The sequence below is a fragment of the Dipteris shenzhenensis genome, chromosome 22 (assembly GCF_047967505.1).
Source record: "Dipteris shenzhenensis isolate YYH24624 ecotype China chromosome 22, Dip_SZ_1.0, whole genome shotgun sequence".
NCBI classification, from domain to species: Eukaryota; Viridiplantae; Streptophyta; class Polypodiopsida; order Gleicheniales; family Dipteridaceae; genus Dipteris; species Dipteris shenzhenensis.
The window spans coordinates 9,525,151-9,550,174 of NC_141617.1; the positions used below are offsets into that span (position 1 = coordinate 9,525,151).

Genomic DNA, 25,024 nt, shown 5'->3' on the forward strand with positions numbered 1-25,024 from the left:
GCCTTTGATAGGCTGTGACGGTAATTGTCACTCTGAGCAGAATTTTTTGGCAGACTCTGGTTGTGCATTTTACATCCCAGGAAGGGATTTTACTTGTCTAGTTTGCTGCGTTTTTTTTTAGTTTTTGGCAGAAATGGCTCAGAACAACCCCAATGACGTGTTTGGAGTCCTAGGATAAGTTGGATGGCACCAACCGTTTCATGGTTCCCAACATCTTGGTTGGCTCAATGGAGATGAGGCAAGGCCAGAATCTGTGGCTACACCTGTCACTCCTACAACTGGAGGCATAGTTTTTTCCATACATTACCATACGCATAAGTCATACGAGTGTGAAAGTATGATTGGAGTATGTTTCAGCCCCTAGACATACATAACCCTAATTTTACCCAAAAACATTTCGAAAAATATACATTGTACACATTACATTGACATATGTAATGACATAGAGCTACAAAACTTTCAGCTTGAAACTTCAGACTTCAAACTTGTATTAATATTAAAGTCGTCATTCATGAAAGTTCAAAGAGTCCAACCTCGGCCCTCCAAGACCAAAGTCATCTGAAATCTCGATTCTGATACATAGTGTCAATGATAGATCAATACTACACCAAACATCATGATCAAAGGTAGTAGGTAGTACAAACTTGGAAGTAGGTACTACACCAAAACATCAAAGGCAAAACATCATATAAGGAACAGCTGCCACAGCCCGGAAATAAAGCTGAAAATTGAAATGCATCATGATTCACAACCGATGAGGCTCAAGCCTCAAGCTACAGTCGGCATCCTCATTCTCATTCTCTTGCTCCTCCTCATCCTCATCATCATCTGCATCAGTGCCATCCTCCTCCTTGAGACCATCCTTGAGGCCAACCACAGCCAAAGTCAGCCAAAAGTGTACGGAGTTCGGATTAGAAGCGTACGGATTAGAATAGTGCTAAAAAATGTGTTTTCCAAGATTTTGGATAGGCACAAAATCGATCCTCAAAAAAAAAAAAAAAAAAAAAACCCAACTCCCCCCCCCCCCCCACACACACAACAAAAAAACCAAACCCCACACACACACACAATGTATGGAAGGCCATACGGAATACCAAATGTGCGGACGTACAAATGGAGTACGAAAAAAATGTCCGTACGCGTACAGACCTGACTATGGCTGGAGGCGCAGAAAGAGGTCAAAATGCAGCACAAGTAATTGGAGCAGCTGCTACTCCAGTGGCTCCCACAGCAGAGCAGAAAAGATGGGATTCTAGGGATGCACAAGCTCTTTTTGTTATTTCCCTTTCTGTCAAGAGATTCATTATTCCTCACATTTGGTCATGCAAGACCTCAAAAGCAGCTTGGGAGATTTTCGAGCGCATGTTTGCAGCAAGAAATGATGCCAAAGTTTCGTTCCTGAAGAGAGAGCTAGCTCATACGCATTTGGATGAGAGATTCCATGAATGCTCACCTCACAAAACTTCAGGATTTGAGGGAACAGTTGCTGAATATAGATGAAGTTATTCCAGATTCAGAGATGATTACCACCACTCTGAATTCTCTTCCTGAGTTTTATCTGGTTTCCACACCTCGCTGAATTTGTCATTGAGGGGGGGCAGCAATCCTCTCTCTTTTCACGAGTTGGTAGGACTCCTGTTGCAAGAAGAGCAGACAAGAAGAAATATGGCAAAACGGGCTAGCGAGCATACCATGCTTTCGAAGTTCAAGCCCAAAGGAAAATGGGAGCAAAAGCAACATGCCAATCAGCCCGCACATCAGCATAAAGCTGATTCAGGACAGCCCTCTTATTATAGGCTAAAGGTAATGCAGATAAGCCTAAGAAGAAGGGCATTTGTCACTACTGCAAGAAGCCAGGTCATTACATTGGTGAATGCAAGAAGCGCATAGCTAAAGAAAAGAAAAGGAATTCAGGTATGGCTGTCTCAGATGCATCAGCTCCTAATGCACATGATGGAGGAGATGTTACAGCCAACTTTGTGGAAGAGCACTATGCCTTTTTGTCTTGCATTGCAAATTTTTCAGTGAATAGTTCAGATACTACAGCCACTCTTGAGGATGACCCGTATGCTTTCTTGACTTGCAGTTATGACCCTTTAAAGGATGTATGCTCTTTCAGTGTCAATGAGACACTGAACACTTGGTATTTTGATAGTGGTACTTCTAAGCACATCACTTCCACCACCAACTAAAAAGAAGGTGACATGTGCAAATAATTCTTCTTATTCAGTGTGTGAAGTGGGGGACATCATACCCACATCCATGGATGGCACAGATTTCAGAATTACAGATGTTCTTTAAGTGCCAGGTATAAAGAAGAATTTGATTTCAGTATCCTCTCTCGATAGAGGAGGATTTTAGGTCATATTTAATGATGCTAAGTGTGCAGTCCGAGACAAAGAGAATGACTATGCTTGATGTTGTCTGGCACTTTGTATCGGGCTCTTTTTCAGCTTGACATTTATGAGAAAAGATCCGATCTTGCACTTTCAATGAGCACTCCCACTACTGCGATGCAGAATGCAGAGTTATTGCATGCCAGATATGGGCACATGAGCTATGGCAGCTTGATGACACTTCAGAAGCATGCTATGGTTGATGCATTGCCTCCTTTGGAGTCACCTCCTCCTCATGCATGTGAAGGTTGCATCTTTGGTAAGATGCATAGATTTCCTTTTAAGAAGGATGGTGCAATAACACATACACATGCTGAATTTACTATTCCAGCTTCTTCAGATGATGTTTTCAAGGGGATGCTTCATATAGCTTTTGGTTCCCCAACTGAGTCTCATGCTGAAAATCAGAATTTACAGCAACCTCCTTCTAATCCACATGTCCCGATTCAGCCACATGCTGATTTTGTACCTCTACAAGGCGTGGATGAAGTTGTCACGCAAAAGATTCAAGAGATACATGCAGCCAAAACAATTCCAAATTGGTTGCTACAGACTCTAAGGGAGAGTAGGCTTAAGGCACCTTTGCCTAGCAGGACTCGTAGTTTAGTAAGGCATGCAGGGGGGCTCTTTCTATTGAGACAACTTATGCAAGTACTCTTCTTGATGAAGAAAAATCTGACTCTTTTGAAGAAGCCAAGGATAATGTGCATTGGATGCATGCGATGCACAATGAATTGCAATCCATTGAGAAAAATCAGACTTGGGATGTTGTGGATTTGCCATTGGTAACAAATGGGTTTTCAAAGTGAAACAGAAGCCAAATGGATCCATTGATAGGTACAAGGCAAGGCTGGTTGCCAAAGGCTATCCATAGAAGAAGGGCATAGATTATGAGGAGACTTTTGCTCCTACATCCCGGATGACTATCATAAGGTTAGTTATTGCCATGGCTGCAAATTTTGTTTGGAATGTCCATCAGTTGGACATAAAAACTGCTTTCCTTAATGGGGACTTGCAAGAAGAGGTTTATGTCAAACAACCTCCTGGATTTGAACTTTCTAGCAATGCACTTCAATTTTGCAAGCTTAATCAAGCTTTATATGGGCTGAAACAAGCCCACATGCATGGTATGCCAAGATTGATGCATTCCTGGCAAGTAAGGATGGGAGACATATTTTGGTCATCATTCTTTATGTAGATGACATGCTGCTCACAGGGTCAAATGAGGAAATAATTGCATATTTCAAAGCTGAGTTGAAAGCTGAATTTGACATCACAGATTTGGGCATGTTAAATTTCTATTTGGGGATCCAGTTCATACAAGACAAGTGTGACATAAAAAATGACAGATTTGGACATGTTAAATTTCTATTTGGGGATCCAGTTCATACAAGGCAAGTGTGGCATCATTATGTCTAAATCCAAGCATGTGAAAAAGCTCTTGGATAGGTTCAACATGCATGATTGTAAGCCTATAGCCACTCCCATGGAGCCAAGGGTGAAGCTTGCTATGTATGATGCAAGTGAATCAATAGATGTCACACTTTACAGCCAAGATGTTGAATGCCTCATCTATTTGTGCAATACAAGACCCGATATTCAGTATGCAATATCTCAGGTGAGCAGATATACGCATAGCCGAAAGACTACACATTGGCAGTCTATAAAACGCATCTTCCGTTATTTGCAAGGCACAAAGTCTTATGACTTGATGTTTCCTAGAGGGGGTGACATACAGATGCATGCTCACAGTGATTCAGATTGGGCTAGAGACTATGATACCAAGCAGTCCACTAGTGGTAATTGTTTCTTTTTGGGCAAAGCTTGCATTTCTTGGCTGAGCAAGAAGCAATCTACAGTGGTGGCTACTTCCTCATGTGAAGCTGAGTACAGAAAGCTTTCACAGCGACAGTTGAATGTGTTTGGTTGCGTCGTTTGTTTGCTAATCTTCATCTCTTATTGGAGGGTCCTCCAATTCTCGCCAATAGTCATAGTGCTATAGCAGTGGCAAAGGATCCTGTGTTTCATGCTCGCACTGTAAACTACTCGGTGCTTTCTATCAATTCAGACAACGGATTTTACAGAGGCGTTTGAATGAAATGATTGCGAGTTGCCAAACACATATACTTGAACTTAAGAGATTGCAATTAAGCTGGAATTAAGACTTATACAGCTTAAACACAAAGTGACATCATTGGAAATTGCAATATGATTGAGGGGCCAAGACGGGTCCCCCCCCTTATCCAGGCTCACTGTATTCTTGAAAATGGAGATACAAGACCAAGGTGCAATGCACCTTCCAAACTGATGAACTTAATGAAAACCTAGGATCTAGATACAAGACTCGAGCATATGTGCAAGGTAGACAACAAAAAGGAGGACTCCAAGCTCAGGTTTCAACTCTTGGCTTGCCCAATCCACAAGGAAGAAGCCTGCAACGATCACCACTTACATCCAACATTAGAGGCAGCACTAGTTTCTAGAAAGATAGTAGAAACAACATGAAATAGTGCTGTAAATGAGATAAACTTGACAATACAGGCTCCCTTCGTGACTTGACCCTTTTGTAGATAAAGTCCTTGATGCCTCTGAAGCTACCTTGGGTGAGGAGAGTGTGGAAATGGGACTGGAATGAGAACAGCTTAGAAAAACAGCCTGTAGGCTAGAGAGAGAAAACCTTTATGGAGTGATAGCTGTAGAGAGAGAGTGCCAATGCTGATCCCAAGGGAGGGGATGTAAGAGAGAAGCTGCTGCTGTTCCAGAGGTGCACAAAAAGGCAGATTTCTGCAAGGGGAATGGGCTGGAACAGTAGAAAGAGAAATTCTAGAGAGAGAAAGACTGCAGCAGGAGAGAGAAAGGGGTTGTGGCTGCTCCAAGCTAGGAGAAGGAGAGAGGATGCTGCTGCTGTTCCAGAAGAGCTGAGAGGGGGCAGATTTCTGGAGAGGAAGGGTTGGAACTGTACAGAGAGAATGTGCTGCTGTAGAGAGAGAAAGTGCTGCTGAGGTGAGAGAATGGCCTGGGGAGAAGCTGGCTGCACCTAAGGAGCTGGAGAGGTTCTGCTGCATCAACCAAAAGGAGGGAGAAGAAAAGTGACGAATTTTTCATGTAGGGAATGAAGGGGAGAGGCCTTCTTTTATAGGCTCAGCCCCCCCCCCCAGGCTTAGAGTGGAAGGTGGACACTTGTCCGAGATTTTTGGTGGACTGCAGTCCCAAAGAGGACAGCCCACAACCTGCCCCAAATCTACCAGATTTGGGGCCAGACACTTGGCCTGCATGCCCTGCCACTTGCCATGCATGCTGCCACACGTGTGGGACAGGTGGACTGACCTGCCAACTCAGATTCCATGTGGCAGTCTGCCACGTGTCAGCTGCCACGTGTCACTCCCAAAAACCCTAAAATTTCAAAGTTATTCCGATGGCACCCACGGGTTCCTAACAGCTTGGACTATCTATTGACGTACTTTAAGGTCATAATTGAGCCATACTGAGTTCATTTGTTTATCGTCTTATCTTGTATCTCCATTACTCTTGGCATGCTACCAGGCCCACACCCAAAGCTCAGGGAACATTCTCTTGAATGGTTCCTAGGTTAGTATGCAATCTGTGCATTTGATTGGTCCCATGTTTGGATACTCAAGTGGGGTGTGGTTTCTAGATGTCCCTCTCAAAGAGACGCCATCACTCTTGTGGGTCACTGATGCCCATAACCCCAAGCAAGGGGGTCCACCTTCAAATGTTAGACCTAGTCCCCATTGACCGTAACTCAACAGTAGGAAAACATTTCATTTTTTAATAAGCATACTATTGAAAAACAATAAGAAATAGTACCAAGCAAGTGGATACATGTTGTTGAAGTAGGATGACATTCCCTCCATCTTTCATTCGGTTGTCCTCACTGAAATGCTTCCTCATAAGCATCCAGGATTTCAGGACACTCCTGAAATGTAGCTCTGTCCACCCATTGGGCATCGGTGAATGGGAGCCCTCTGAACTTCAAAAGGTACATCTTGTGAGTCGTGCCTCGACGTCCCGTAGTGAAGTTATGCAGAATAATTTGCTCTGGGATCATCTGAAGCTACCTTGGGTGAGGAGAGTGTGGAAATGGGGCTGGAACGAGAACAGCTTAGAAAAACAGCCTGTAGGCTAGAGAGAGAAAGCCTTTATGGAGTAATAGCTGTAGAGAGAGAGTGCCAATGCTGATCTCAAGGGAGGGGATGTAAGAGAGGAATTGCTGCTGTTCCAGAGGTGCACAAAAAGGCAGATTTCTGCAAGGGGAATGGGCTGGAACAGTAGAGAGAGACATTCTGCAGTAGAGAGAGAAAGACTGCAGCAAGAGAGAGAAAGGGGCTGTGGCTGCTCCAGGCTAGGAGAAGGAGAGAGGATGCTGCTGCTGTTCCAGAAGAGCTGAGAGATGGCAGATTTCTGGAGAGGAAGGGTTGGAGCTGTAGAGAGAGAACGTGCTGCTGTAGAGAGAGAATGTGCTGCTGAGGTGAGAGAATGGCCTGGGGAGAAGCTGGCTGCACCCACGGAGCTGGAGAGGTTCTGCTGCATCCACCAAAAGGAGGGAGAAGAAAAGTGACCAATTTTTCATGTAGGGAAAGAAGGGGAGAGGCCTTCTTTTATAGGCTCAGCCCCCCCCCCCAGGCTTAGAGTGGAAGGTGGACACTTGTCCCAGATTTTTGGTGGGCTGCAGTCCCAAAGAGGACGGCCCACAACCTGCCCCGAATCTACTAGATTTGGGGCCAGACACTTGGCCTGCATGCCCTGCCACTTGCCATGCATGCTGCCACATGTGTGGGACAAGTGGACTGACCTGCCAGCTCAGATTCCATGTGGCAGTCTGCCACGTGTCAGCTGCCACGTGTCACTCCCAAAAACCCTGAAATTTCAAAGTTGTCAGAATTCAATTCTGATCGCACCCACGGGTTCCTAACAGCTTGGACTATCTATTGACGTACTCTAAGGTCATAATTGAGCCATACTGAGCTCATTTGTTTGTCGTCTTATCTTGTATCTCCATTACTCTTGGCATGCTGCCAGGCCCACACCCAAAGCTCAAGGAACATTCTCTTGGATGGTTCCTAGGTCGGTATGCAATCTGTGCATTTGATTGGTCCCATGTTTGGGTACTCAAGTGGGGTGTGGTTTCTAGATGTCCCTCTCAAAGAGAGGCCATCACTCTTGTGGGTCACTAATGCCCATAACCCCAAGCAAGGGGGTCCACCTTCAAATGCTAGACCTAGTCCCCATTGACCGTAACTGAACAGTAGGAATTCTTAATAAGCATACTATTGAAAAACAAAAAGAAATAGTACCAAGCAAGTGGATACATGTTGTTGAAGCAGGATGACACGCACGAAGCACATTGAGGTTCATTATCATCATGTCAGAGAGAAGTTGCATGCAAATATGATCTATGTGTCAACACATGACAATGTTGTAAACATCTTCACCAAAGCACTTCCACATGAGAAGTTTGAGGCATTTCGCAGTGCCCTAAACTCATCTCCTTTTGGTGATTGATCACTACCTTGTACACCATATTGGCACTGCAAGGGGTGTTAGAATTATTAGTATATTCTAGGCAGTGGCCAATGTAATGTAATAAGTAGGTTAGGGGCACTTTTCCCTCATTGAGGTTTTTCCCCCTAACCACAGTCCAATCGCTAACTACGGATAGTGGATAGGATAAGGCTGTTTCGCCATTCCCTGCACTGCCAGTCCCTGTTTCGCCATTTACGCTGCCAGCCTGTTTACTGCCAGCCCTTGCCTCGCCATTTTCGCTGATAGTCCCCTCGCTATTTGCAGCCCTAGCCTTGCCATTGCAGCCCTGGATACCTGCCTTTTCCTGACAGCCTGCTGCCATCTCCTTGTTGCGCCATTTTCGCCCTGCCAATTCAGCACCAGTTGCAACTATTCGCGCGATGAAGACAGCCTGGACCAGACAAGCCTCGAGCACTCCTCGCAAAACACTGCAACATGGACCTCCGGACAACGATTTGTAGCCTTCTTCTACGCCAAAACTTGGCAGATTAAAGTATTGCCAGTGTTCTCACAAGTTAACCTTCTAGTCATGCTTATGTAGATGGGAGGAAGAGCTCCTAAAAGCTAATCCGGATTTGGTCCCATTGTTCACAGTCGGCGTGGACGCCATTTTAGCACAATACTTGCGCGCACTCTAGCTGTCTACTCTCCCTTGTTCTCACAAGTTAACCTTCAAGTCATGCTTACATAGATCGGAGGAAGAGCTCCTAAAAGCTAATCCGAATTTGATCCCTTTGTTCACAGTCGACGTGGACGCCATTTTAGCACAGTACTTGTGTCGACAGGAGCACTTTGTGGGTGCGGCAAATCCTCTTCTTGGGAGAGCCATCCTGACAAAAATGGACCTACGAGATGTGTTCAAACAAGAGCAAGAGTTCGAAGAACGGATGAACAGAGTGACACGTGTCCAAGAGGATGTGCTCGAAATCATGGTCAAGATCAGCATGTTGATGGATGAGAAGTTCCGGACCACGCTCGTAACGCTACTGACTGAGTTTGCAGATGTGTTCACGTGGAACTACTCGGACATGTGGGGCCTCGATCCAAATTTTTATCAGCACAAAGTGAATCTCAAGAAGGATGCCACAGCGTCGACAATGCAACTGGCTGCAAGGAAGTTTCCTTTAGTTTGAATCCAATAAAGTGCGCATTCGCGGTTCGCAGGCGCTGTCTGCTGGGACACATCATTTCGGCAAATGGCATTGCGGTTGATCTAGATATAGTGGCAGTGATCATGTAGGCTCCCACACCGACAAGCCCCAAGAAATGTCTGCGGTTTTTGGGTCAGATCAAATGGCACGGCTGTCGAAGTTCACTCCATGAAATGGAAGTCAAATGTATTCTCTAGCTTCAAGCATTTCTTGCCTTCGCTGAGAATGAGAGTGGGGAAACACTCTTGACGCTGACAAGGGGGATGAGTACTTATCCCGAGAATCTTCTGATTTTTTTAGCAGCCCGAGGTATCATACATCAGTGCACAGTACCATATACTCCGCAACAAAATGGACTTGCAAAGTGGAAGAATAGAACAGAAATGAAAATCGGCAGGTGCATGCTTAAGGGGATGTCTTTATTCCGTTATGTGTGCCAACTATGTGCTCAACCGAGCACCCACTCGAGCATTGAAGACCGTGACCCCTTACGAAGCATGGACAGGCTGCAAGCCTTTAATTTCTCACATGCGGGGGTTTGGATCTCTTGCATATGCACATGTACCCTCTCAGCTGAGGCATAAGCTTGATGATAAGGCCATCAAATGCGTTTTCATTGGCTACACCGTACAGAGCATCCTAGCACATGCAAGGTAATTGTCAGTAGAGACGCAATCGCCAAAAGAATAAGGCTATGACAAGTACAGCACTTATGTGGCAGTCTACAATCTCCAAACAATCACATTAAATGCGGCAACAGTGAAGTAGCAGCCTATAAGGCCCCCATCCCCACTTTGAGCACCAAGCCCAGCAGAAGCAAAAGCCCTCAAAGCAGCAGCATCGCATGAGCCAAATTTACCCCGTGTAAAACTGCTGAGCTAAATTTCTGTAGGGTTTTAACAGCATGCCAAAGTGCCTGCGAAGGAAGCGATCCTAAATGAGAGCATTTTCCTTATCCCAACAAACAAATATGAGTATACAAATACAGCAGATGGCTGGTATAAGAGTTCTAACATTGATGCAATGTTACAGAAATAGGCAAAATTTGTGAGACGGTGGGATCATGCCATGAGTGAAGTACACAATCTGTTCTTTCAATAGCTCAATAGCCTGATAGCAACAATGTTACAGTTAGACACTGGCCCATCAGACCAATCGTTTGTTCCCAGGAGACTGACTCAAAAAAAAAAAAAAAGACTACTGAACTCATATTGCATGTTATGTGGAACACAGGAGTCTGGGCGCTGGCCTCTGGACTGTTAGGCACAGCTAAATGCCATTAGACTAGAGACAGGATAGATGGTATACCAGTTCCGCTGATTGTTAGTCACGTCAGTCGGTCCATTCTCTGATCCACTTGGCATGCTGGAAGGAGAGTTCTTTAGCTGGCCTGACCAGACCGCCTTGTTAAGCATGTTGCATTTAACCTGATTCGCGTACCCGAAGAAGCATGGAACCTATTAGCCCTTGATGCCGAGTGCATAAGCTTGTGCCATTGGCCCCTGGCTGCCCCTGTCCCCAGCTCTCAACCCCAATCAGTGCTTCATCCAGGCTACTGACAGCTGCTCCAAGTGATTAGCCAGGCCACAGGTCTGCTAGGAGTGTCATACACACAACATCCTACGTAATGACAATCTCTGAGCAATGCAAGTCATCTAAAACTATAAATGCAAAGACCTAAGATGGCAACACAGTACAGATGCTTCGAAATATGAATACAGGATACAGAACATTGTAAATTTATGAGAGCACACAGGAAAATACATCCACTATATGTACAGCGCTAGGTGCATCTCTGCAGTATTCTATAGTCTCTTTTGTTGTATGGATGGTTTTTCCAGAGAGAAGTACTTTCTATAAAATGAACCCTGACCACTTTGTTCATATACTTCGTTTAATGCAAACCACCCCTCTGATCGGTTAAGCAGTTAAAGAAAAGAAGCTACTTGTATCTTTGAGGGCAGGCAAGGGCAGGGGGAAGGGGGAGAAACAACCAACTCTGGTAGAAAATATGCTGACCTGTCCCTACATCTTGCTGAAGACTCTTTGATCTGAAGCGCATTTTTTCTTCCTCCTTTTCAATCACTTCACAGTTTAAAAAGACATTGCAACATAAGCCAGACCAATAACTTCATGACAAGACACTGAGAAACAGTTGCTTGAAATCCATACCAATCAGAGCAAATCTGTATCAATAACTCAAAAACGAGAGTGAGAGACTTAATTTTCCTACAGAAATTTTTATCAATCCAAAATAGCACAAGGCAGTGCTATTTAGACAATGATGAAACAAAAGCAGTTCGAAACTTTTGTAAAACTCATAGTTTGACAAAGACTGCCATTGTTTGATTCAATTTTGCATAGCTCAATTGTAACAGTAAGGGGCCCTAATGCAATATAGGCATTCACAAAAGTGCTTTTAATGTGAGCTCACTGCAGTTGTGATGTGAAGTTCAATGGGAAAGAGAATATAAAAGCACAAAGAACTTTGCATAAAATTGCTGATGTGTGAATTGAAAAGATATTCAGGCATAAAAGAGAAAATATTAGCAATCTTCATGGGTTTAATGTTATGTATAGGGCCATTCTGTACAACGTTAGCATACATGATAAGACGTAGGGCGAATCCTGTGAAATTTGTGATTGTCTCCTAGATATGCAAACATACCCTATGGACAGGTCACATATATGTCATACTAAAGAAAATCCAGTCGCTGCCAAATTGCAATATTGATGGGGATCCATGTTTTTCAATCTCCATTAGAAAGGAAGAAAGCATCCTCCAGGAATAAAACCACAAATAAATCAAGTAAAAAACTTCCTCTAAAGCTAGCAGCGGACATCAAAGCACACTGAATCTAATTGGCCTTGAGGTGAAGTAAATGATGATCACCTTGAAAAAAAAAAAACAGCTTGCAAGAAACAACATGCATCTTTCATTCTAACCTGGACACTAAGAGACAAAAAGTGGTGAGTACTTGCAGCTTTCAACTTGACTAGCTTGCGATGAGCTTCTAACGCCTCCATTTCCTGTAAGTCCACCGGAGCTTGTTAGTTGCCAAGATCTCACAATAGTAACTCTCATGAAACCATAATGCACCACCATGAAAAATCCTTAAGAGACTGCATAAGTATTTCACCATAGGAAGTTCCCATTCCCCTCAGTGACTGCCTTCCAGCATGAACACATCCTTTCTATCTAAAAATTATCCAATCTTACTACATTAAAATATTTAAAATATATGCGCAAAGATAAAGAGGAACATAGAGAAAAGAAGATGATTTCTTCTTTAAGTTCTTCAAAATGAAATAAGTTCCTTGCACAAGATTTCAGTGTTTCTGGGGTGGGAAGGGATGACAACAGGAGGCTGTTAGAAATGGACCTAGAGGGTACGCACAGCGGAAGACTGATAGAATAGCCCAGGAGCTCACACAGTGTGTGGAAGGGGAGTGGAATCACAAGCTTCTTAAACGTATGTGCATCAACTAGATGTGCAGATCAGGAAATAGACAGTAGACAAAGCCAGATATAGAATCCACCAAAACAATATATTTCCGTCCAAAACTATGGACACAACAAAAGAGATAGATCCAGAGTCCCACCAATGGTGTGGTCCTCTGATCTTACCAAAGGTCCTTCTCTATCTGCTAGTCTCCTCTAGAACCCTCAGTCCACGTGCTCCACCTCGAGCGTAGTAGACTCTCTGTCCAGAATGTTCTTCTCCACCTTACTGCCTGTGAATCAGCCTAGGTGGGCAGCACCTTGCTGAGCTAGGTCTGCAGCCCTCCAACTCTCTTGGTCCTCCAGGAATAGGCTCCGAGTGTGTTGGTATATGCTGCTCCTGCTTTGCTGCTCCAGAAGATGATTTGTGAGGGCTGAATGGCAACCTTTTATAGGCCCAGGGCCTGCTCCAAAAAACCAACCTGGTAGGTGAATATGGGCTGACCAGACTGCCCCCCCCCCCAACCCGACTTTGTGGTCTGTAAACCGACCCCCAGGCAGCCCTTGATTGGCTGACCTGGGGTGGCTCTCTTGGGCTGCTGCCAGGCAGCCCATATAAGGCCCTACCCTTGGGTTCTTCTAGGGCTGGATGACTGGCTATCGAAGGCCCCCATCCCTGCCACATATTCCCTGATCTGCTGCAACCTTCGTAGCTACCTGTATGCCCTTTCTCAAGGCCTGATGCTGTCCATGTACCTGCCTGTCCAGGTCTCCCATGCAGGCGCCTATTGGCCTGCTCATGCAGCCACCTGTGCACCTCTGCCAGCACCTTATGCTGTCCTGTCACGGATCTTTTGCAAGCCCATGACCTGCCCTTTGCAGGCGCCTTTTGGCCCGCCATGGTGCTCCTCTGTCAGCCCTGACAGCTGCCCACATGGCAGCCTGTGTGCTGCCCATGTGGCAGCCTCTGCCCTTTGCTGTGTGCTGCCCACATGGCAACCCATGTGCTGCCCCTGTGGCAGCCCCATTCTCTGTCCATGTGGCAGACTGTCCATGGATAGGTCTACATCCCCCATGCTCTCCTCATTTGGGGGCTCATAGATGGGGAGGTGACCATTCCAACAGCCCCTCTCACCAACACATCCAAGCCCAATGCCAACACGTCAATGACAATGCTCCAAAAACTCCCTGGTCGTGGTCCTTTGAAACATTTTGATGTCGAAATCCTTTCCTGGCTTTTCATCCAGTGGCTCCTGCTCCACCAGGTCTGGTTTCTGCTTCCGCACACCCTCCTGGTACACAGGTCCATCTCTAGTAGCACCTCTTGGCACCACCACCTTCAGTCACATTCCCGCCTTTGAACTCGAGCAATCCAGACGCCATGATCTTCCAATTCTCCCCCTTCTAATGAGTGAACAACCTCGAGTCTTCCAAGCACCATGCTCTGAGGGTCTCTTTCGACCCGTCCTTCCTTTGGCAAGGTCCGCAACAAAACAATATCTCCAGATAACCTGAACCACAAACTCTCACCAAGCTCTCAAGCAAGTACTCTTCTGGCTTCAGTACACCTTGTCCATCACCTTCTAGCAATCTGTGTCCGAGATTTGAAGAAGCACCCACACTTCCCCTTTTGCCTTCGAGGAAGGCCCATTCCTTCCAATCTCGCATGACCTGAGACGGATGAAGAGCAAATTCTCTCCACAGCATGCTATAAAGGCTCAAATTAAGAACATCAAGTACATACCAGATCGTCATACTGCCTGTGTGCTTGCTCTAAAAGCAAACCATGCACCTCATCGAGGCACATACCAATAACCTGTGTAATCTTGTACTGTCTCCTTCTGAAGTATAGAAACCATCTAAAGACGAAACAGTAGGGCACTCCATGGAATCCACCCTCATGTCAGTATCAACAGCCATGCACCTGGAAGATACCAAGCACTCCATGCTGTCCTTCACGTTCACAAAAGTCTCTGACTCCTTGTCGACCCACATCGCAATGTTAGACATAATCATTGTGGTTTCTAGGTCGCCATATCTAACCTCAGTAACACACGGAGATGTCAACAAGAACTGTTCTTCGATTACCACATTAGCTTTGGCTTTTGTGTCACCCTCTGAATCTGAGTCGGACTCCTTGTTTTTCTGATCCGCCTTCTTCTTTCTTGGCATGTCACAATAGAAGCACTTCCTCTTCTGCTTCCTCTTCTGGGAAATGTCCTCGTCATCAGAGTCATCCTTCTTGGACTTGCCATAGTTAGGTTTGCCGTTTCCTTTGCCACCGTAATCCTTTGTCAGCAACGTCTTGTCATCTTTGTCGTTGTTGCAGAGCTTCTCCCTAGCTTCTTTCTGTAGCAGTAATGGACCCAACTCCTCAAAAGTCAGAGGTTTGGTCCTATGTCCTACTCTCACAGTCGTAACGAAGCTTTTGAAACTCTGTGGTAGCCTCCTCAGTACCATCAAGGCCAACTGGCACGAGTCCACCTTCTCACCAACAGATGCTAGTTGATCCCTTACCACCTTGACCTTCGACAAGTGGTCATGTACCGAATCTCCCTCATCCATATCCAGCTGTAGAGCTGATGCTAAAGAAGCAAGATCCGGGATGTGTTGTCTCTCTCGTACAAATCCTTCAAAATGACCCACGCTTCTACTGACATGTCAGCCATTTGGATGTGAGGAAGCATAGAATCCACTATAGTCCCAATGATCAATACTAGGGCGTGGGCATCTCTATCTTTTGAAGCTTCAACCTCCTCTCCATCTACTGGTATGAGTATCTTCCCCTTGCTATCCACCATATCCTTTGGCTTCGCCTCCACTCGCGTTGTCAACTTCCGAACCACTAAATGACTCCGGATCTCACTTTCCAGATAGGGTAATTTGTCCCATCCAGTTTCCCAGATTCTCCAAAGTTAGGGATAGTGAAAGAAAGAAATCTGGGGGAGGAGGAAGGAAGAGAAGGGGCTGAAGAGGGTTATGAGATCAACATCTTTGCTGCTAAACCACAAAGCACAATCGAACAAACTCAACCTTCCGTAGACCAGAACTCTGTATGCACCTGACTGAACTTGAGTCACCCTTCTTCTTGCAAGGGCACTATCCTCCAATCGTGGAAGTCGATTCCTTCTGAATCAGGGTCGTCCTTCAGCAAGGTCCCTACTTTCAGGCTCCCACACTTGTGAGGCTCCTACTTGGGCTCTGATACCGTGTTAGAAATGGACCAACGGAGGGTACGCACAGACTGATAGAATAGCCCAGGAGCTCACACAGTGTGTGTGGGGAGTGGAATCACAAACTTCTTAAACTTATGTGCATCAAATAGATGTGCAGATATGGAAATAGACAATAGACATAGCCAGATATAGAATCCACCAAAACAACATATTTTCATCCAAAACTATGGACACTACAAAAGAGATAGATCCAGAGTCCCACCAATGGTGTGGTCCTCTGATCTTACCAAAGGTCCTTCTCTATCTGCTTGTCTCCTCTAGAACCTTGAGTCTGTGTGCTCCACCTCGAGCGTAGTAGACTCTCTCCACCTTACTGCATGTGAATCAGCTTAGGTGGGCAGCACCTTGCTGAGCTAGGTCTAAAGCCTTCCAATTCTCTTGGTCCTCCAGGAATAGGCTCCAAGTGTGCTGGTATATGCTGCTCCTGCTTTGCTGCTCCAGAAGATGCACATCTTTGTGAATACGCAATACATGAATAATGATTGATCACAAGAGACGCTGGCCTCATGAATGCAGCATGCTGTTGCAACCGCCATATCCGTGCATGCAGTTTTTGCGGGTACTTGCACCCCTAGGAATCCATGCTAACCCTGCGCACGGGAGTTTTGCAGCCAAATGTGCTGCAATCTTTTCCGACACCACCGAGAGGTACATGTCATAGACAAGTTGCGATTGGCATGTAGAGAATACAAAGGAGGAGGCAGCAAAACCTTATACAAAGATGCAAACATGATATCATCTAATAGTAGTGCAGGGCAACCATGATCATCCAAGTATCTAGTCTTTGAGGCAGTCAAATCTCAAGAGAAGGTACTGAGTTGACACAAGCATCCACAAGCCCGTGACCATGCTTGCTGACTGGTAGCACAACAGCCACGTGGACTGCTGTTCAGCCCATGGCAGACCCAGGTACAGACGGAGTGCAAGAGTAGGTGCAAGACCTGCGATGACATCAGCAGTCAATGCTGACTGCCACATCAGCAGGTCAGTGCCACGTCAATAGGTCGGTGCAGCAGCAGTCCTCTAGTCGATGCAACAGCAGCCTCAGTCAGCCAAGGGCCCAAGGGAGCCTATAAAAGGCAGCCCTTTGGCCATCATTCTTCATCCTACTCTTGGGCCTTCAGTGGCTCAATTCAGCAACCAGGACTTCCAGTAGCAGACCAGCAGGAGAGCCAGGACCTATAGGGATCATCTCAGTGAGGATTCGCCTCCTCCCAGCATCACTCTCACAATTCAGTTAGTAGTGAGCATGTGAGAGAGTGTGTGAGTCTATCTCCCGCTACATTGGTATCGGAGCTTCACTTTTCTTTCCTAAGATAGGGAAGTTCAGTTTTAGGGACAGCCCCCACTGTTTATGGTCCAAACAAGATCTTGTAAGGACACTATGAGCGCCAGTGAGCACTCCAACACAAGAGGGGAGGGGGGATTAGGTTCCCACCCCCTACCACCCCAGAATCCTGCGGAAACTTCTATGTCTGCCATGACAACCATGTTGCAAACTTTGATGCAGATGCAGCAACAACAATCCGAGGCTCTCTTCACCCACATGACCCAGCTTCAGGAAATGTGGGATAGCTGCCAGAGACCGCAAAAGGGCAGCTTGAGAGGCAAAAGAAGAACGCGATCAGGAGGATCAAGAGGCCAAGGAGCATAGAGAACATGCCGCTCGAGAAGAGAAGGAAGAACAAGACCTGCAGCTCCTCATTTCTCTACTCCGACCAGTGGAGAGGGAAGGAGAGACTCCCTTTGGTCAAGCTTTATGTTCCAAGGAAGCTTAACTTCACACGATACGATGGTAAGCAGGAACCCTTAGTGTTGACATCATGGCTCAGTGAGTTCGAAAGCTATTTTCCAGTGATGCCAATGAAGGACAACGAGCGGTGCATCCTAGGATCCATGCACCTTACAAGCGAGGCGGCAACAGGAGGGGGGAACTCAACAGTTTCCCACTATGTTCCAGTTCTACAGCCACATCAACGGCCAGAAAGTCCTTAATCTCGCTGATTCAGGAAGTTTCGAGGGCATCATTTCTACCAAAGCCACTCAACGAGCCAAGTTGACTCTCACCCCTCAAATACCATCGGCCTGAATGGGGCATTCACTAGGCAGCAGGTGGAGAGCAACAAGGTGGCCTCAGCAGCCACTTTGAAGATAGGAGACTAGGCAAATACCCATACTTTCAAGGTAGCACCAACTCAAGCACTGAACATCATCTTGGGAGCTGGATGGTGGCATGAGTTCCAAGTTCGTCCAAACTATCACTTGGGTTTGGACCTCAAAATTCAGATCACGGGAGAAGTTCATCTGTTGTCTCAAAAACACTTTGCCTTGCCGTTTGATTTCCGCAATCCGGATGGCACACGAGATCCGCGAGGGAGGAGAGGCAAACATAGTCTACGTGAACGCCACCAATACAGAAGTTCCAGCCACAACCCCCGAGCAGGAAGCTTTGCTTTAGCAGTACCAGGACATTTTTCTCACAATCGAGCCTTCCTTCAGCCTTACCATTGATTAGGCCAATGGACCATCATATTGAGCTCTTGCATGGATCATCACCCACGTGCAAGCATCCTTACCCTCTCAACAAGACGATGGAGGAGGAGCTTGAGCAGTAGTTAGAGGAGTTTTACACAGTGGCTTCATCCGCCCCAGTAATTCATCGTATGCAGCTCCAATTCTTTTTGTCAAGAAGGACAACTCAGCTCGTATGTGTGTGGATTACCACACATTGAACAAGCTGACCATGAAGAGCAAGTTCTCCATGCCGAGGATCAACTACATCTTGGAGCGCCTCGACGTTTCTCAAAGATTGATTTGAAGAGTAGGTACCAGCAAATCCCAATTCATGAGCCGGATCTCCAAAAGATGGCCTTCTACACACAGAAAGCCCAGTTGGTGGTGATGCCCTTGGGTCTCACAAGAACACCCACGTCCTTAAATCGTTTGATGCTCCGAATCTTCAAACCTTCAATTGGTAAGAGTGTCTTTTTGTTCTAGTCAACATTTTGATTTTCTCGATCCAGCGCAGCATGTGAAAGCACGTTGAACAGGTTTTTCAACTATCAACGCCTAGAAAAGCAGTTTTTTCTTGGAGGAGGTACATTATTTGGGGGTACATCATCACTCCAACAGGTAGGATAGAGTTGAGTGGGAGGTGCCTACCATGACTCAAGAGGTTCAGATGTTTATGGGCATTTGCCAAGCATACAAGAAGCATATCGAGGACTAGGCAAAAATTGAAGTTCCAATCACCGGAATAAAGGCCAGGAAGCAAGCTATTACCTTTACTCCAGCAGCTCTTTCAGCCTTCGACTAGCTGAAGGCAGTAATCACCACAGCACCATGCCTAGCTTTGGCACAATGGAATCAACCCTTCGATGTAAGGATCGATGCCAGCGATTATGCCATTGGAGCACCTTCATAAGGTCTAGAATATATCCAAACTTACAAATTGAAACTTTTCCAACAACGAAGGAGTTTTAAGTGCCTTTACACAAACTTATGAGTAAATGAGGAGAATAAAAGATAAAAATAACTTAGTCAGCAAAGCTACACTTTTATTCTCATCAGTACCCAAGCATAAGCTGCCATCTGGGTTCAGAAAAGAGAAGAGAGAATAGAAAATAAGCAATGCAATGCTTATCTTCCAGCTGCCCTCTGGTCAAATTTAAATTTTCGTTAGAGTAAAAAATTAAATATATATACCTTTGTAAGACTAGAATAAGTCCAATCATACAAATTTAGAAATTTTGTTGTTCTAAAGATCAAAAATCTACAAAGAAAATAAAAGAGAAAATGAAAGAGAAGAAAAAAGAGGTAAACAAAAACTTTTATGAAAAGCAAAAGGAAGACATACTTAGCAAGCAAAGCAACACTTATGTCGTCATCAGTGCCCAAGCATAAGCAGCTATACTGGGTTTCTAAAGACTCGCGGAGTCTCTTGGGCAAACCCAGTGCTTACTAAAATACGTCAAATAAACAAAAGAGAATGAAAACAAGAAATAAAGAAGAAACGAAGCAGGTGACTTAAGCAAAAATAAACAAGCAAGTCAAGAAACAAAAACTTCCAAAAAACTAGAAACTCTCTCTCTCTCTTTCTTATTTAAAACATAAAAAGTTAAATGGCACTTTACACTTATGTCTCATTTCTGCAAAGAGGCAAAAATACAATTCTAACTTAGAAAGCACAAGTATACTCAAACAAAAAATTAAAGGTGGAATAACAAACACTATGTATTGATGAATCCTAAAACATGCCCAAACTAATTGTCTACAAGTAAAACGAGTGGAGCAGTTTTGAAGCTGTACTATTGGTCATAGAAAACATCGTAAACCATAGCAGGAAGTATCCACAATGACATCATTAGTGCCCAACAGTGGGTCATTGCAAAAGCATATGGTCTCACAAATGCACACATTTCCATACAGCCACACAGACTTGACCATCCGTTCACAAAAAGCTCTTTGTAATGTTTTTCAGTGAAAGCCCCAAAGATGAAGGGCAGACTTAGTCATGCAGCTGAGGAGTCCACAATCTGAGGTAGCCAAATCTGAGACCTGACAAACGACCACAAGGCCACAGTCCAGGAGCAAATCCAATTTTTTTCAATGTGTAATGCAGTTACCATCCTAGAAGATGAATAGCTTTCAAAAGTAAGGTCAAATTCTGCTTCCGAATTCAAGATTGTAAGAACACACCTCTGGAGTTGGAGCCTCTTTCCTACGTCCAGCCAACCAGCTTGTCCACTCGACTGTAACAACAAATCTTTGAAGTTACCTTTTTAAAAACTTACTTCTTACAAATGCATCTCTCAAACATTAACACCTACCTTGTACATCGACAGAACCTACAGTTACTTCTTAACAAAATACACCTCAAATCTTCACAGATACCTTGTATTTCGACAGAACCCATGGCAAGGCTACTTTGAAATACGGAACAATAAAAATACGGGCAATGTCTACCAACGCCACAGAAACAAAATGCATGACCCTCACCTGGAAGAATCCTCGGGTCAGGCTCAGCTTTGAACTCCACGCATCGCTTTTCAACCACTGCAGTATATTATATTCAATAAATGTTATTGCTCTGCACGGCGAAGGGTTGCCAGCATTGCAAGAGCCAAAAGACCTTATCCTTAGAGTGCATTTAATCATACAGCAAAGAGAAACCATCTTTCCATCCTTGTCTCACATCGCCTAACAAAGAAGAGCCTGCTTTCTCCATGGTTTTCATTAGACTACGGAAGTGCAAGAAGCCTTCAAGAGTTTTCACCTAAAGGCAAGATAGATCAGCATTGCAATCACGTAGAAGTGTAAGAGTACCACAAAGGCAGCTATTCTTTCAATGGCTAACTAATAAGCAAAACGTCTAATTGGTTGAGTAGTCTTCTTAAATGACGGGAGCAATGTCACATGTCGTGGAAGTTCCTTGGGTGATAAGTACTTAGACCTCACGGTTGTTTTCAGAGGTTGCTAACCTCACTTGCTTTTTGAATCAAAGATTAAGGATCCGCAAATGTGATCATGCATATTTAAAACGAAGAATGAGCATGAAATTGCATCAGAAAGGGAACGCTGGTATGCGTACATGCTCCATCGATCTTTCTAGATTGTCGATAGTAGGTATTGCCTGCTTTGTCCACTCCAACAAGCTGCTTGGACCGTAAGGATCCCCATAATCTCGCCAGAAAGCCGATCATCGCAGAGGCTAGGTTAGCTGATCTCACGTCTTTCTGTAAGCATTCCTTCGAATTTCAGCAGCTTCCAGATTGACCTGCTTCTTTCCTCCCTTAAAGGTATATCTACTTGTTGCTAGGGAAAATTATTTTTTTGGGCTTTATTTTTTGAGTACCCTTTTGCGGGATATGTCGCACTTGCACCGTTCCACACGTCACCCGATGAGCATCTCACTTGTGCATGCATGTGAGACATTTTCGGCAACAAAACACCCACTAGTGCTCCATACTTGACAGAACATCATGTCCTCACAAAAAAATTAGGGCAAGCCAATTGAACTGGTTCAATTGTCTTCTTCTTCTTTTTCTTCGTGGGCGTGAAAAAGGAGAAGTTTTATTCACGTTTGCAAAAGAAAAGATTACATGGATTCCTTGAGAAACTTTGGAGGTACTCTAAGGTTCGGATGCCTATAACTGAAGTACTCAAGTGCATCTAAAATATTCACTTGGATGATTCTAAGGAAATCTTCAACCACTAAATTCAACAATGTTCCGGTATTGCCATATATCTCATATGACAATACCCCTAGTTATGCTTCACAATTTGACTTTGCCATCATTTAATGTCCCTTTGTCACCTAACACGGCCATTTTCCATTTGAGGTGCACTACTATCTGAGCTCTTGCAAGCCATCCTCACACTTTTCCCCACAGAGCTCTAGAAATAGCGCACTTCTAGAAGAGGTGAAAGGGGTTTTCCAACCCGACACTGCATAAAGGGCAACAAGGCAATAGATTGCTTAACTACGTGTTGTAGGCAACTACATACACTTTTAGTCTCACCAAATAAAAAATAAAAGCCTTAAACAACAACATACACTTTTAGTCTCCCCACATAAAAATTAAAACCTTAGTACCATACTCTTCTCGGAATAGCACAACCTCAAAACAAATGCATTGTGTCTTCCAGTCATCTCCCACAAAATGGGCAATAAGGATTGATCTCCGACCATCTACACATTTGTCCCCTCAAGGGGAGACATTTATGTAACACCTTCCAAGCCAATAAACATGCCTTACCAAGCAAGCACTCCTTCTAGATTGTATCCAAAAGTAGTTTCCACCATTTATCAAAGTGTCCCAGTTTCCATTTATTGTTTAGCTCAGGAATTAATGATAGATCAACAACCAAACTTCTACAAATTAATCTTTTCGTTACTAACCTGAGCCCCATAGAGCCGAGGCACCACTAATTTATTCTCCACCATGCTGACACTACACTGTTTGTAGGCCAACCATCAGGCATATTCCCCAATATATCTCTCATGAGATCCACTTTCATGTTTGACAAGGCATAATTATCACTCAAAAACACAACAGCCCTCCACTCTGCTCGCCTAGGATCCTAGAGATGGATCCATTGCCTAGACCCCTTCCTATACAGAGATCTTACGGACACCATGTCAGTCTAAGCTAAAGCCTTCCCTTGATATGTGAGTGCCCAAATCCAACAAATACCTCCTGTAAACTTGCATTTCCTTTTACCCATGTGTGCCCTTTCCAGCTTATTAACTGGCCACGAGCCTTCCAAGCCTCCACCCTTGACAGTAAGTCAAAACCCATGATCTTGACCAAAAGCCATGAACAAAGCCTATTATACCATGACATCTCCTTCCAAACTCCAACTCCTCTCCCCTTACCATTCTATAATAACCACGTGCAACATTAAACCCAGGGTGCATTACACATAAACATTCTTGGCAACCATTTACCAATGAGACCCACATTTTTTAGATCAATATCTGGAATATGCAACCCTTAAGTTTCTTTTGGCACTTCATAGCATCCCAAGGGATGTAGTTCCAAAGGCCATGGTCTCTATCTTCTACCCAAATGAAGGCTCTCGAGATCTTCTCAATCTCCATCTAGTGGCATTTTTTGAAGTGCCAAATTGTGGTAGGATTGGTAGTCATCGCAACTAGGATATGCTTGACTATTAACGCGCTCGTATTCCAACCCAATAATGCACCGTGCCAAGCTCTAATTTTTGCCAAATTATTTCCCTAAACCAATTGAACCATTGCCTTAAAGTAATGTCGACCCCTAGAGGGGCACCAAGGTATGTGACCACTAAGCCTTTGTCAACCCATTTCAACTTGGAAGGGCATTAAGCCATGCAGATCCCAACCAAGCGGTCCTTAATCCAAAGGTCTTTAACCAACTATGGACAGACCCTAATATAGTGTATGAAACCCCACAGAGATCTTGAATGCTCTCCTTGGACTCTAAACAAGGCCACCACATCACTTGCAAACAACTCAGGATAGAACTATTCTCTTGATGGCAACACCACTCCCTAGATTTTTCCTTCTAACACACTTCTCTTTAGTAGGTTGAGCAGGGGGACCGTACAAACTACAAAGAGAAGAGGGGCTAAAGGGCAACCTTACCTCACCGACCCACGGAGCACAAACCGACCCACTACTCCTCCATTGAGACAAAGCACCACATAAGCGTTTAAAAATCAACCATTCTTCCAAATATGGGGCCAAAACCAAGCTTATCTAAAACGGTAGGCATAAAATCCCAACACATTCTATCTTTCACCTGGTCAAAGTCAAAACCAAATAAGACACATCTCTGATAAGTAGTTAAGGCATAATCTACATTCAAGGTATTTTCCTAAATGTCATGACCCTTGTTAAAACCGTTTTGCTCGTGATCTACCACTTCCATGCAAGTCTCTCTCATTCTACCAGGAAAACCTTAGAAATAATCTTGTAGGATGTGTTCAGCATTGTAATTGGCCTCTAGCCTCTCACTTTTAGCCTACTTTGTCTTTTAGGGGAAAGTTTGACTAGGCTAGACAATCACCCAATTGAAAGTGCCTAGTTTACCATTTCAGTGCCTCGTATTTCACATAAATGAATGAGAGATACCTATATTTTGAACAAAAATGACTTGAGGAAACTAAATTGAGTTGTATATATTCCCAATGATTGAGATGCCCAATTAGTTTTGGATTTTCAATATACGTATTTTCTCAATTATGTTGTATATATATTCCCAATGATCTAGATGCTCCATAAGAAAGACATCAACTCGTAAAGACTATGTTTAGAGAAGTTTTCAAAAAAACAAATTTATATAGTAATACGATGTGATTTTTAAAACGTATAGAAGCTAATTGCAATGCGTACTTTTGATATTGGGTGTATGTCGTCGTACAAAACTTTTATTTATATTTGTATTACTTAGTTCCTCTCACCTACAAACATTAACCCAAGAAATGTAAAAATTAACATAACTTATAAGAAAAAGTTATGGGCCCCCTTTATAAAGTCACTACCAAGCCTCCTCGTTGTCGTGCCTCCTTCCCTCTTGGTGGCTCTCTCCCTCTTGGTGGCTCTCTCTCCCTCCTCTCGCCCAATGATGTGAATCCCTTTGGACACTAATCCACAGTTTGGTCTATATGGCCAATGAGAATTGTGAACTACAATATTCCTCTCAAGTGGCTTACTTTAAAGAAGGGGAATCTAATGCTAGCCCTCCTAGTTCCATGCAAGCATAAGGTGAA

At 44.4% G+C, this 25,024-nt stretch overlaps 1 protein-coding gene across 3 annotated transcripts in view; it reads right to left on the minus strand.

Moving 5' to 3' along the window:
* LOC147887704 (NADH:ubiquinone oxidoreductase, 17.2kDa subunit) overlaps positions 1-21,970 on the minus strand; it is a 54,790-nt gene extending 32,820 nt beyond the window's left edge. Inside the window, exons 1-6 of one of the 3 annotated variants that reach the window (XM_087393633.1) lie at positions 21,954-21,970; positions 21,360-21,755; positions 20,768-20,824; positions 20,468-20,520; positions 12,070-12,121; positions 11,111-11,176 (exon numbers count right to left, since the gene is read on the minus strand). In XM_087393633.1, the coding sequence (XP_087249759.1) occupies positions 11,111-11,176; positions 12,070-12,121; positions 20,468-20,520; positions 20,768-20,824; positions 21,360-21,471 (340 nt within the window). In that variant the 5' untranslated portion in view covers positions 21,472-21,755; positions 21,954-21,970. Of the gene's footprint in view, positions 1-11,110; positions 11,177-12,069; positions 12,122-20,467; positions 20,521-20,767; positions 20,825-21,359; positions 21,840-21,899; positions 21,929-21,953 lie in introns of those variants that run through there. The other 2 variants (XM_087393632.1, XM_087393634.1) reach the window with 2 other exon arrangements.
* Between the last annotated feature and the right edge of the window lie 3,054 nt (positions 21,971-25,024).